A 15,595-nucleotide genomic window follows, 5' to 3' on the forward strand; every position below is an offset into this window, starting at 1 on the left:
CTTCATTGGCAAAACCTGGAATTCATTGCCAAACTATATAACCCTACAATCCTCCAAAAGCCTCTTCAAAAAAAAACCTCAAACAGTATCTCAAAGTGAATTGGCTATTCCCATGTACCAACCCTGATTAAGTTATAAACTAAAAGCATATTCTGCAATTATCATAACTTGTAACTACATCACCAAGCTCTGCTTCCAATCTGATGTCTCTTACTTTTAATTGTCTGTCCACGAGAATTGTGAGTCCCTACTAGGGAACACTACTAACCCATTGTATATAATCACTTTGTTTTTATAATTGTTTGCTAACTTCTGTGTAATCTATGTAAGTTTGTCTATGTGGAGCTTTTCTCCCCCGGCCTCCGCTGAAAATGGACATGTATCCAGTCGGACTATCCGGTAAACAAATGTAAAATAAATAAATAATAAATAATTTTCCTTCTGCCATACCATGCTAAAGTGGAGCATGCTATGGAACCTATATTCATTACATCACATTTTAAAGAGCTGTTGCCCTTCATCTGACATACTCCTTTTGCAATTCATATGCCTGGCCACTGCTTCAGAATTACTACAAAGATTTTTAGTATGTGAAATTAAGGGCAGATCTTAGTACAACTTGAAATGAAATACACAAGTCTGGCAAATACTCCATTTGCTTGACATTTAAATGATGAACTCAGATGTTCTTATGGTTTAGCCTTTGTATTTTCAATATTAAATTAGATGGTACACTAGTAAAAAACTCCAGTGTGTCAGTGTGGGAGCTTTTGTATTATTATTAAAAAAAAAATAGTGTAGCCATCAGTTTGGTGTCTGCCAAATAGGGTAATTATTAATCCATGTCAATAACTTCATAGGCTGTTACTAGGCTAACAAACACTACTGTCTTTATAAGCTTAGATGCACACCAAACCAATTTGTCCCCAAGTACCTTGGAAATCTATTAGGATGAGAGGTATGTTAATATGGAAGTAGTAAGTGTTTTGGAAGGAATGCTAATTGGAGAATATTTTACTTACTGATGACCTCTGTCCATCAAAGACATGAGTGCCAGATCAGGGGTGAATATGCAGATTCCTATCCAGTGGTCAAAGTTTTGTTTGAATGTGGGTCAGGGATGAACTCTGCTTCACATGGATGGGGAACCTATTCCATAACACATGGATCTTTTGAGTCACATATCTGTCTTTCCAGCATGTTATATTTATGTTACAAATGAAGTCCTATTCCTTCATCTAGTATTTCTAGTGATGTCTGTTTTGTAGATGTGCAAAAGATCCATCTGAGGATGCCTTATAAGCCAGACATAGATCGCCACTCTGTAGCCTGTAGGAGATTAAATACAGACATAGGGTCTTTAGGCAATCTAGGTAGGACAAGGTATTTCTGCTCTGGATTCTCCTGGTGAGGAACCTTTGTGGACATTCCAACTGTTGCAAGTACCTGGTTATGTACATGGCAAAGGGGGCCTTGTACTCAATGATAAGGCTGAGTAGAGTGGTACAATAATGTCCTTGGACCTGGATGTCATACCCTTACCTATAAGTTGGGCAATAAGGAAAGATTTTCATAGTTGGTTGAGGCCCAAATTACTGGCTAAATATGTTCCCAGATCCATATCTGCTGGGTCAACTCTTTGGGGTGTTTTATCAATGGAATAATTAAGTTTGGTGAAAAATTTCCCAAAGGGCATAATAATGCATTTCTTGGCATTAAGATTTAATCCATGAGTTTGGCAGCAATCATTTGTCTGTGTTAGTCCTTCATGCAAGATGTTGGTGTAGTGGAGGAAATCTATGATAGCTCCCAATGTACAATTATCTGCAAACCTGGTGGGTCAAAGGCCTTTGACATTAGCTTTGACTTCTGAGAAGTGGACGCCAAACAGGACTGGGCTCAGCATGGACCCCCGAGGTACTCTACTGCTGACTAGTCTCTTGGTGGAGATGATATTACCAGTTCTGGCTTCTTGGGTCTCATATGTGAACCACACAGTAATCCAGTGTGTTATATAGGGATTTATGCCTCGCTTTGAGAGTTTGTCAACAATGCTTGAATGTAGTATTGTATTAAATGACTTGGCCTGGTCAAAGTATGCAGTATGCAGAGTTTTACCTTCATACATTGCCTTGGTGACCCTCTCAAAGAAATCAACAAGGTTAAGCAGGCATGGCATTCCATTAACAAAGCCAAACTGGGATGGGTCTAGTGTCTATAAGTTGAAATTGTCCTTGCTGATCATTTCCATGATTATCTGTTCCATGGTTTTGCATATTAGATTTGACAGACTGGTGACTCTGTAGTTCTGGAGCACTCTTATGAAGAGGAATGACCATTGTGGTCCTCCATTCACTAGGTACATAACCTGTTTTGAGGCTGAAGTTGAAGAGTGCTTTAAGTGATCCTGATAGGTCATGTTTTAGACTATTCAATAGGCAACCAGGGATCTTCTTGGGGCCCATTGAGATAATGTTTTTGGCCTTAGCGAATGTCACCAAAACCTGATCTTGCTAATAGTTGAGGGGATTATGCTAGGAGGGATTTCACAGGGGGTAGCCAGAGGGGATTGGGGGGCTTAATATAGAACTGAATTTATCAGCTGGTAGATTCATTACGTCACCTTGATCAGTGAAGTGGTGCCATTTACCACCAGTTCAGTACACTGCTGTATGTTATTTTATGGTTCTGGACATAGTTGAAGAAGGTCTTGTGATTGTCTTTAGCCTGAAAGGCTATCTTGACCTCATAACTGGTCTTGTTGGACTTAATTACACCTCTTTGTTTATTGTTTAGTTGATTTAGATAGTTATTGTCTTTATGGGAGTTCTGTTTCTGATTTTGGCCATAACATTTTTTTTTCTTTTGTTGTATATCCACCATTGGGGTTTGTTATTGTTATTTGTTTTGGACTTACTTCTGGTAGGTACAACAGCCTCTATGCAGCCATTTTCATGTATGTATAGGGTTCCTGTGAATAATTCTGCATAGGAATCTATGGTCTCGGGGTTAGGGGGAGTTATACTCAAAAGCAGCACTGGTTTGCTAAGTGGACACTCAGTATTATATTCTTATGGAAAAACAATGGTTGGGAAAAATACTTAAATACCTTTTACACAACAGACAATAGCAATCAGGGTTGTAGCCAGAAATGTATATCTTGTACTCAAACTTCATATGCTGCCCTCACCACCCTTCTATCATTATAAAATGTAGTCAGTTCTCAAAACGCTGCTCCAGTACACTTCAGAAAATGAAACAGCATTTTCAGTTGTTGCTAATTATAACCATATAAAGACTAGTTTAGAAGCACATTCTTATTTATGTAAGCATTATTTGTACAGCACTATATCATAGATACTAATTTATGCAGTTTTAAATATTCTGTGCTGTTTGATCAATAAAGTTTTTAAGATATACTCAGAAAAATGTATGCCTTGACAGCAATAAAAGTAGGGAGGGATGAACTTTGTAAGTCAGATTACTCTAAGGTGGAAGGCAGAGACATAACCTTTTAAAACTATAACATGAAGAGTGGAAGGATTGGGGAAAATTCAGGTCCTTACATTTCTCTTGTAATACTCAGCAGCTAGAGTTCTTTGTTTAAATATGTAAGCAGGAAGTGCTCCCACATGGCCAAACTAAATTCTAGGGAAAGTAAAATATAGGTTTACAAAACCAGCAGTAATCCAACCAGTCAGCAGATCAGTATAAAAATAAAAGTTCTAACTAGGCCCTTAAGCCCGGAAGCACAGCAGCACTCTCACTGAAGCTGTCTTTGACCGTGAGGTATATTAGTTACATTTAACAAAGCAGATTAATCTAAAAGAAATAAAATATTTTCTTACAAAAAAGCCAAATAATTTACTTATAACAAGCCAGATATTAACCAAGTGGAAACAGTTTTTACTTTTCTGCTGTAATAAATAGCAGCTAGATCTTTTTTTGAATTTGTAAGCAGGATGTGCTCCCACACAAATCAAGCCTTAGACTTAACATAGCACAATCAGTTATTTAAGAAAAACTGGTCTCCTTTACTAATCTGTGAATAAGGCAATGAATGTCTACTAATGAGCCTTACTATGCAATCACTGGATCAATGCATATACAAATTTTACTTACCTAATAATTCTACGTCTGTACAAAGAAAAAAAATGAAAGAAAGAAAAAAAAAACATGGACAAGTAAAATAACTACAAAAACTTTATTCAGCATCTATGTATGGCAATCAGTAGTTCATATCATAATCTTAACAACTGTAAAATATAAAATGGTCATAAAAAAGACACATTTGATTTATTATCAGATTTTTGCACAGCTGAGGTTGCTTTTATGTAAGAAGAAATATTTAGTACTGTAGTCTGTTAACAAAATTTCATATAGCTCATAGAAAAAAATATTATTGCGAAGTACAACACTATTAAAAGCTCTTTTTATTTCAGCTGATGAAATAAATCAGTTTTTGATGTACTGGGAAATCCAGAACTAAATAACATTATAATTAAAACGGTGAAAATTTCACAGGCATTGGGAAAAATAGGAAATATAGAAAGAAAATATATAGGTCAAACTATATTAACAAATGGAGATGATAAATTCAAGTGAATCCGTGTTTCTTTTCTTCCCAGTACGGTTGTTAATGCATCAAACATCTCCTGTTTCTATCACATTTTCCCTGTATCCTGTCTCTTCCTTCCCCAGGCCAGAGTAAGGAGATTCATTGAAGACTAGACATGACAATATATTTCCAGTTAAACACTCCACAATATACATACAATTCAGAAAAAAAATGTAGATAAACAAGTTGCATAGGTTTGCATGCAGACTGTGTAAGATCACCTGGGAAAATACCTGATACAGATAAGGATCAAATCGGTGATTAAGATGCTGGAATGATTCAAAACCAATTCTTCCAGTACAACTGCCTGACATTATATGGTCATAACCATGCAAAGTATGCTGGTAAATTTTGGTGTGCACCATATTATTCTAAAGGATAAATTTCAGAACCTGGTGACAATACTCGCATAGCGTTGTGGTGCTGACTATACACTGCAGATCGGTTTCTGCACAGACCTTAACAGAATTTGAATAAAAAGAATTATGGGGTGTCACAGTTCCAAGTAGTTACATTATGCTGACAAAAATGTTTAAATGATAAAGCAGAGATACTAGAAGTTAAGCAAATCATATTTGTATTTATACTGCATCAGCTCTGAGCTATGCTATTTGACCTTCTAGAGCAGCGTGTGCTGGTTGTTTTTTGGACCCTGACTATAAATTCTGTACCTTGTTTTATTTAAGTATTAAACAATAAATATATCAGTAGTTCAGGTTAATGGCTGATCTTTTTGCTACTGTTTTATGTCCGTAAAAGTCACTAGAGCTTCAGTTCTGACAAGTATAATGAGCATGTGCAATATGTTTCAAAAGCAGCAGGTCAAAAAGTACTAATTCCACAGAAAACTGCATCATAATTGTGAAAGTCATTTACTTTAAAGTAGTGTCATGTATAACTAAAGTTAGACTTCGATATGTAAAGTAAATACACTGTCCAAGTTTTGAACCCAGGCCGGCATTCAGTTTTAGTTCACTGAATTACATGATGCGTTACTGCTCTACAAGTAAAAACCTCATCATCAACGAAGCTCTTATAAACTTCTCACTGCTCACTGCGCACACTGAACAGTTACCTATAAACTTTTATACCTTTGCCTTGGGCACAGCTAGCTGCATATTTGCTACATAATTTTGAAACTGGAAGAAATCAAATGCTGTTGTTAGAATTTCATCCTGTAATAGTTTTAATAATACTTGCTCTACTGTAAATTCTGCAACTACAGCTGGGTTGTCATTGTTTAATATTATCTCATGATTAAGTTTTGCTTTCTTTCTAAATGCTAGAACACCTGCATTTTTATGTGCATTGTTAAAAGAAGTGGGAATAGGTAACACAGAAAAAACTACAAAAAGTTCTCATTCACAGAACACATCAGTATTTAAGGGCCCTGCTTACTTTCTGCAGGTGTTTCATGCATTGCTGTGGTAGATCTTACTTTAAATAACAGTTTGCAAATATACTTTCACTTTAAAGTTTGCTTTATGCAGTGTATTCACAGATGTACCTGTCATTCACACCTGCTACCTCTCTATTTATTACCAGAAGCAGGTGCTAACACATATTGACAACTAGTAAGCTTCCATTATAGCCTGAAACTAAGAAACTGTTGACTAGGTACTCACAAACTAATTCTGCAAATCTGAAAATGCATGCCTTCTGCTTTGCATGTCATTTAATTTGTGTTCCTTTCTAAAAAGTATATGCATAATATGTTAAAGTATAAAATAAAATTAGGATGTGTAGAAGTCCAGATGCAATGAAATGCATTACTTTTTCTTTGGTATCTTCGTTATAATGCTCACTTTGTAATTTCTTCATAGATTTTTCTAAAATCATTCAGGAATGATGAAATCCATCCAAAAAACTCCTGTGAATCTTGGTCTTGAGGTTCACCAAACATTACCTGCAAATAAATTTGAACTATTTTAAAGTTTACTATCAAATCCAAGATTACAGTTTTATTATTTCATCCAACAATACTTTTTTTTGCCTTTTTATAACTGTCTACAAATGAGATGTTACTATCCTTTGTTTTTATTTGATATTATTTTTATTTATCTTTGTTTACTAGGAAAGTCTATATAGGCAGTGCTCATTTTCAGCAAAGGCCCTGGGAGAAAAGCTCCATTTGTTTACATTGCATTATACTTGGTTCCAGTTAAACAAAGAGTAGTTCCATTTCTATTTACATTTCACATGTACAGTAGTTACACATACAGCACTTTTATTTATACATTCTAAAATTTGCAGGAGTTACTAAAGAGAAAGCATATGTGCAACACCAGTTATGTGTAAGAATTTGTTGTCATTTCAGTGAAAGGTTGAGAGTATTCTGGTTAAGGAGAGTATTCAGAGCATATCATATGGTGAGCACAAAGTCTTAACCTAATGATGAGTACGTGCAGAACCAAAAATGGTCACAATGTTGTTTAAGCAGTTCTTTGGCAAAGATATGCAAAAATGCAACAAAGCTTGCTAGACTAAAATTTAAATTTAAAATCACTGCATTTAGGTTAGTGCTTCATTGTAGTATGTAGATGGCCTGCTGTGGTTAGATATTACACAGGTAATTATCTGTGCCAATGACAGGACTGTGATCTCCATGCAGTATTCACCCTCACACCTGTTCCATTACTCAGTACAGATTTTATTCCTCATTAAGGGCTGTACTCCAGAGGAACAGTTCCAATGGGGGGGGGGGGACCTGAGAAAAGAGGAGCGATGGGAAGGGAGGGGAGAGGAGATGAAAGGTGGGGGGTATAAAGGGTGCAGGAAGAGGACATGGAAGGGAGAAGAGGGAGAGAAGAAGATGGGGAGAGGACTGGAGTGGAGGGGAAGGAGGGCAGAGCAGAGGGAAGGAAAAGAGTGGATAAGGAGGAGAGGAGTGGAGAGGAGAGAGAAGAAAAGAGAAGAGATCTGCACTGTTATAGCGATAAAGATGAACTCTATTTTATATTAGGTGAATCTTTGGTTAAAAACTTCGGACAAGGCATTGGAGGGATAACTTGGTTGGGGCAAAGGAGACACCTGCACTGGTAGCAAGCTATTAGGGGCCAGAATCAACAAGTTCCAGTGGGAAAGACTGCAGTACCACCATTCATTTATGAAACTGCAAGGATATTGTAATTTGCAGGTTTGTAGATGAATACTAAGCTAACTGCACTTAAGAACTATTTTCAGCCTAGCCAATAACTGATGGTCATAATCAAACGCTGTACCTTCTGTCTATGAGATGAAGACTTTAGCCATTATGCCAAAACCAGCCCTACTCTTTTTGATTGGTGCCATGAGATATTTTATACCCATTTGAGCTCCCACCAACTCAAGCAGATAGGGTCTAGATTTAACACCTCATCTGAAGGATGACATACTCAAGACTGTAGGATCGCCATCCCCATCCTGCTGCACTGCAGTATTATCAATCCAACTATCTGGTTTGGGATTAGAACCCACAGCCTTCTGCACCAATGGTAAGTGTGCAACCTGATGTAAGTGAATGCTAGACTAACTGCCCGGAAGGGCCTTTTAAGCCTAGCTAATAGCCCAAGATTATCTAAGATTGCCTATGAGGTAAACATCTTAACCATTATGCCAACCTCCTGCCCTCTGCATTTGAAATGAAGTTCAGCGTGTGCAAGGTACTTGTTATAACACTTCAGAAGCTTTTTTTTTATTACTAGATTCATCAATTCTTAGATATTTGCCTTATAGCTCATGGAGTAGAGTGCTGCCTTTGGAAAGCAGAGTGTGTGAGTTCTAATCCCCTTAAAGCCACTTTTTTGGTATCAAATCCTATAACAACCTCAGTCAAAGGAGTTTTATACACTGCACTTTGCGAAGTATGGCTAGGCTTAAAAAGGCCCACTGGGATTATTAGCCTAGTAAATACATATGAACCTATTTATACCTTGCCAATACACCTACTTTTTCCATGAGGACCATACCCATCAATCCCAGAGAAAATAAGTGAATACCCTTCTAGTCATCTAGGTTATGTTCAAAGGAATTTATTCCATAGATTTGGGAGATGCTGAGTCATAAACCTGTCCATCAGTCATGTTTGTAATGGACTTTCAGAGATTCCAGAGGTCCAAGACAACTGTGTCTCTTATGTTGCAGTATGTATGTATTTATGTATGTATGTATGTATGTATGTATGTATGTATGTATGTATTTATTTATTATTTGTCTGTTAACCAATAAATCTAACTGGTCAGAGCCCATTTTCAGTGGAGGCCCAGGGAGAAAAGCTCCACCACAGTATTTTGACATTAACAAGTGAATTTCAGACAGATCTTAGAAAACAAACAACAGTTCAATTTTACATGAAACAAAAAACATAATTACAAGACAGGTATACACAGGAAAGTATTTACATAAACAATCATAAAGCTATACAATTGTTCCAGCTGTAAAATCTTGCAGAAATAAATGGATTGATACTGCAGAAGGGAAACATTATTGTAAAGAAGTTTAGTATTCTTTAACTTCGGTAAAGAAAGGTTTGCTAGGAATTCAAGACACATAATGACGTTAATTATAAAATTATGAAGGAAAGGAGATTTTAGTATTGCATAGGTTTGTAAAGAGTTTTAGAGATGTATTGTAGTAAGTTATAAAATAATGTAGGAGGAGATGGAAGATATTAGTATTGCACAGGAGGATAGTGGTAATAGCATATGACTGAGAGAGCATGGTATAGGATTGTTTGTATTTAGCCTGCCTGTTACAAATTGGTGTATCTCGAAGGTTTATAACTTAGGTATACAAAAGATGCATGAGAGGGGTAGAGTGGTGGATGGGGGCAGTTAGAAAAAGAGCAAGATGAGAAATGTTGTTTGGTGAATGAAAAGGGATGTATTAATTCAAGTACAGGAGGGAAAGTTGTTAGGGTTGTAATGATTCAAGCATAGGAGGGCAAAAAGTTAGTGATAAGCAATAAGAACTTTCTGCTTTTACTAGAGGTCTCACTCTGGCGATGAACATGCGCATGACCAAGACAGGGTAATACATTGTTTTTGTTGGATTTTATAGCTTAGAAGGTTGTTAATCATTTCTACTTGTGTAGGGATGGTGTTCCAGAGCTTGGAGATTTAACAGGAGTATAGTGAGTCCCCTGATGAATTATTTGATTTAGTAGTGCTTAGTAGAAATTAATTACGAGAAAAGGGGTCCCTTCTTGGGGTGTAGGGCAATAATATGTTTTTAATGCAGGGCATTGTTCAGGAAAATATAACAGTTCGTATGTCATAACTGGCTGAGAGAATGTTATGTAGTTGTTAAGCTGTAGCCAGTTTAGCTGCTTTTAGGCTTGGAAGTGTTGAGCTCGGTGTGCAGTGGAGTTTACTGTAGAGTTTAGGTTTGTAAGGATAGGTGAGGCATATAAGAGGGCTAGAAGCAAATAGGATGAGGTTAGGGGTTTTCTTGCCGAGTCTGTAAGATATTGTTTTACATTGTAAAGGAAGTTAATTTTCTAGTGGCTCTTTTTAATTGTTTGAAGAATATATTAATCAAATTTAAGCAACTTAAGCAAGCAAGACAGAGATCTTCCCTCAAAAGCCTTTAAGACACTGAATAAGGAATAGAGCTGCCAGACTCACTTGATAGCTCAAGGACTTTAGGTCAGTGATCTTTTTTGGTTAGGAACCTTCAGACTTTTCAGAATTGTTTGATATGTTTATTGAGGTACATCCCAAAAGGGACATTGTAATCAATAATTGATCTGATCAATGACGAACATAACGGATTGACTATCTTTATTACTTTAGACTTTAAAGATATTTCTTTTGCAACTAGTTGTGCTAATTAAAAGGATTTACTGATAACCATTTTCACATGATGGTTGAAAAAGAGATAAATAGCAACCCAAGTTCCTAGGTCCCTGACAATATTTTTCACTTTGTTGTGGTACATTATCTATATTGTGTGATAAGTATAGGAACAATCTGCCAAAAGTGACACTACTATATTTTTTAGCATTTAGTTTGAGCCCATTTTTAGCACACCAAGGTTTACCAGGGGGAGTTCATGCTGGAAGGTTTAGGTGTCAGAGGGTAACTTGGAATCAACTCACCTGCAAACTTTGTTAGCCAGACGTCTTGACTCAACTTAGAGATCATCTGAGAAGTAATATATTTTTCTAGATATTGAAAATTACCTAAATGAAATTCATCTCATCCTAAACCCAAACAAAATAAAATTACTGATCTTCTCTAACAGGAAATCCAAAGTAAAACCACCTCCTCCTCCATTGACTCTACTATTGGCACTATAATAGAACGAGTTAACCAAACAAAACTATTTCGTGTCATGACAGACAACAACTTAACATTCAATAAGCACATATCACTCACAATAAAGAAAGTTCGTACCAGACTTGGTGCTCTAAGCCTTACCTTACTCAAAATGCCAGAATAGCTACAGCCAGATCCCATCTCCTATCTACTCTTCTCTTCTGTTCTCAACTTTTCATTAACATGCACAAGTCTGATTTGCAGCTACTTGATTCCTGCTATAACAAAATAGCAACATTTGCTGCTAATATACCTAACAGGACCCATCATTGCCTTGCTCTTCAAAAATTACAATGGCTTCAATTTCCCACTCTGTTATCACTCAATCAGCTCATCACTGCCCATTGTATTATCCACAAACTTGAAAACTGCCTGCACTGTCCAACCTAGTGCAACTAAATACCAACCCCGGGACCATTAGATCATCCGATAAACTTATACTCAAGGTAACAAAGTCCCATAATTACTTCAGTGACTCTCTCTTCTACTTCAAAGTAGAAAAACAGTGGAACCTATTACCCCAGAATATCTTAAAAAACACAGATTATCATAGCTTCAAAAAACTCCTAAAGGAATACCTTACTCAACAAAGGCTATGCTCCTGTAATGCTCCTGGCTAGTTTCTCATGCCTTCGATCAAATGTTTTCTATTCTGCTATCTTCTTCTCTTACTTCTTCCAAATGAAAATACCACAATGGTTTTTAGTTATAGATATAATGACTTTCATATTACTGTCTGTAGTAAGGCTTAAGAAATGTAATGTTTTCTATTTTACATTCCTCTTTTTGTAAATTGTGATTGTTGGCAACTGTCAAACTTTTTGAATATTGTTTGAAAATCTTTTAAAAATGTTTGTAACCTTTTTGTACTATTGTTATGGAGCTTATCTCCCCAGGTCTCCACTGAAAATGGACTACTTTCCCAGCCAGACTCTACCTGGTTAACAAATGTAAAATAAATAAATAATGGCAAAAGGAGAGGTTCCAGCACCAAGCCCTGAGGGATGCCACTGGTCACCTTCATATATTCTGATAAGGCTCCTGAAACTCCCTTCATGTGAGTTCTGTCTTATAGCTTTGTTAGTTAAATTCAGCAGAGAGGATCTGCCCTTCCCAGAGCCAGGCTGATGTGGTTATACTGCAGGTAATGTTGTTAGTTGTAGTATGTTCCATGACTTTGAAGATGAGCCTTGTAAGACTGATTTTTCTGTAATTACTTGGGTGAGTTGCAAGATTAAACCAGTAGCTAAACTTAGGCTAATTATTTTAAGGAGTGGGTTTGCAAGAGCATGCCTAACGCTATTAATTAAGCAACACATTATAGTGTCAAGTCTCTTTGGAGGAAATATTTTTGGTCTTGGTGATCATCATTGAGACCTACATTTGTACTCACTAGAGGCTGCAGATTGTTTTTGGTCTTAGTTATCATGATAGAGACCTACATTTGGACTCACTAGAGGCTACAGATTGCACTAACAGCTGTTTTATCTCCAATGCAATGTATATTATTTTGGTTGAGGGAGAGCCAGTCTGGACTACTGCTCAACGCACTAGATGAGCTAGCCTAGTTTACTACAGTACTATGGTCACCTCAGTAGACATCATGTGAACATGAAAAGAACAAGAGTACAGAATGCATAGCTCATGGTGAATGGAGCTATGAAGATCTTGATACTTGCATCCGAAAACAATTGGCCAAAAATTGCTAATATGCATTCCCGAAAACACAAACAGTAAATGTTCTTTTGAAAATAATGAAGAACTGGATAGGTGACAGTCTCATAAAATGGGACAAACAAGCTAGGATAAGGGAGTCATGAATGAATATTACTAGGAAGAAAGCTGAAGAAGTTACAGAAGGAGTGGGTAGACAATGAAATGAACTGCCAGCAGAGGGGCAATGAATAAAAGTTTTCAGTGGTTTCAAACAGAGCTGGGATAAAGCTAATAACACTGCAGTGTTAGGAAGACAGGAAGCAAGAATGTCAGAAACACAGACATTTCAGATGACTGCATGTGTAATTACCCAGCAAAATCAGCTGTCAATAGGGTGCAAAGTATAATACGAACAGACTTACAACAGTATTGTCACACTAAGGTAGCTGGAAATCATATTCCACTACTGTCATGAAAGTTGCCTTTCTGCCTCCCTAAAACTTTGCGTACAAGAAAATACATGCAAGTAATTTAAAGGCTTTTTACTGCAGGGGTTACTGAAAGTGACAGATCTCATCTGCAATCTGCCAATCTTAGTGAGTCCAAATGTATCCCCTGGCAGTGGTGTTTCACTTGTTACTTATGTCAGCCTTTATGCCTTTCAACGCTTTTGGCAAATTGCCTGTAAGCTATACAGAGTACATAGCCCAGCTGCCAATATTTCTGCAAACATTTTTACAGCAGAACTAGTTATCTATACAGCTAGTTGCTCATAATTTCACGCTTATTACTTGACCATTACTACTACATTCCTGTACTGCATTCCAACAGTTTGTCGTCATTAATGTTCTTCACATAATAACTACAAAACAAAATAATTGATTCACACCACTACTCAGTAGTAAAAACTGGACTCCCCTGGTACCTTAGCTGCCATCTTCCTTGGAAGGTGTCAGCCAAGGCACCAGAAGAAAAAAAGTTTCTACTATTGAATATTGGTATGAATTGTTTATGATCTTTTCTGGGGAAGTATAGTATGCTATTGGCCAGAGCGGGTAAGCTATCCACTCATGACTCAAGGCAAATAACTGCTCACAGAACTCCCAAGTGAATCTCTTTCAGGACACACAACCCCCCCCCCCCCCCATGATCTGCTGGGTTCTCAGTAAAATACTGTCCTTATAACCTAAATGCTAAAGGTCAGTTTTACACCAAAGCAAAACATAAAAAAACAAAAGAAAGACCAACCACGAAGGCTGTACAACCATAAAGTTTAATAGGCTAGCGCTTTCATTCATTGAGCCACTTCATCAGACCATAAAATCAATATAAAACAAGATCATTTAAATACTAAAGTCAATCATCAAAAAAAAAAAAACAATAATTTAATAAAGCACAACAATTAACCAATAAAACAATATACTCTAAGCTTTCATTGTGAACTCAGACTGACCTGTCATCCCAGGAATCACTACATGCACAGGAGAAGAAAGTGGCCGTGACCCTGGAACATATTGCCTCTCATGCTTAATTATGCCAGCTTTGGCTTCCAAGCTAAGTAATGTAAACATGACTGTGGGTGAGACTGAAATCTTTCTCAGGTGGTCCCTGATTTTTTCACTATACCATACAAGTAATGTGTTGCCTGTATGTTCCCATTCGGTTGCGCTGTGACTCATTACCGATGGGGCGTGTATCTGAACTATACTGTTGTATAGAATGGTCAGAGACTAACCCGTTTACTTGTACCATACTTTCTTGTATAATGTTTTATTTTTCTTATAGTTTATGGTTGAATAAAGTCAACAGAATCAATCGACTGGTCAGTAAGTAAGTAAATAAAATGGCAACACAATTCAGTATCTAGCTAAACTTTGTTCTTTGCCCTGTCTGCATACCATGTTAATGTGTCCAAGATTTTGTGCTGAGTGCAATGGTTTCTTCACATATCAAAAGACGTACTACACGTTGATTGGCTGACCTTCAATATGCTTATGTGTGTCCAGTGTGTGAATGAATGTGTGTCTTTTACCTTACATGTGTGTGTGTGGTCTGGGGAGTGCTTGCATGTGTGAGCTTGTATGTATCCTACAATTGACTGGAATCCTGTCCAGACTTTCTTTGCCTTGAACTCGCCAAATGCCAGCTTAGACTGAATTTCCTACAACTATGAAATGACTAAAATGGTACTGGATGAAGAAGGAATGATCTGATACTACAGAATTGACAATAAAATGGCAGGTCTGCATAATTTCTGATTTGTCAGTTGTTATTTGCATTGGTGTGCAGAAATAGTGCAGTTTGATGGCTATTAAGGAACATAGCAGGTCACTGAATCCAGACCTGCAAAGCAAATTTTCTGGAAATTAACTGAATGAATCAATTTGATATTTAGTTCAACATATGCACTTAGCTGCACATTGTAGTGCAGAGGAACAAGAGTTTTACTTTCTTCTCTAAGGTTTTGAAACTCTAGAGCCGGAATAAATTCTACAATATTTGTGGGAGTCCTGCCCCTCCCCATCATGAAGGATGTAAGGGGGAGCGGGTGGTACAGTTATGTGGAATTGCACAATTCAGTACGGTGTAAATTCACTCAGTTTGCCTCAGCAAACAGTATTTTACACATTAAGGACAACATGTCATGCACTCAGCTGTTAAGCCTGTTTTGTCATTTATAACACAAATTATTAAAATTCTGCATTACTGCCTTGTATATTCCAACATGATTACATATGAACGCTGGTCTGTACAGTTTTTTAAAGATACCCTACCCAGAATTTCTTTCACCATTACAACATTTTCACTAACTATGAAGGATCATAAACACTCAGATAATGATCAGAAATAACAAATAAATGTTTCATCCTGTTTCCATAGGTTGTCTGTGTAACTTTTAATGCCTTTTGGGCTATAGGTTCTAACCCTCTCTTTGGTGCCTCCCAACAGACACACACATATATGCACATACACACACACACACACACACACACACACACACACACACACACACACACACACACAC

The 15,595-nt window shown here is 37.0% G+C and overlaps 1 protein-coding gene across 1 annotated transcript in view; it reads right to left on the reverse strand.

Annotated features, from left to right (window-relative positions):
- Window positions 1–4,185: 4,185 nt before the first annotated feature.
- LOC122816948 (formin-like protein 13) overlaps window positions 4,186–15,595 on the reverse strand; it is a 1,087,038-nt gene continuing 1,075,628 nt past the window's right edge. Inside the window, exon 17 of the mRNA XM_044090042.1 lies at window positions 4,186–6,524. Coding sequence (XP_043945977.1) covers window positions 6,420–6,524 — 105 coding nt within the window. The 3' untranslated portion in view covers window positions 4,186–6,419. The remainder of the gene's footprint in view (window positions 6,525–15,595) is intronic.

The sequence above is a fragment of the Protopterus annectens genome, chromosome 12.part0 (assembly GCF_019279795.1).
Source record: "Protopterus annectens isolate FY-2018-M chromosome 12.part0, PAN1.0, whole genome shotgun sequence".
NCBI classification, from domain to species: domain Eukaryota; kingdom Metazoa; phylum Chordata; order Ceratodontiformes; family Protopteridae; genus Protopterus; species Protopterus annectens.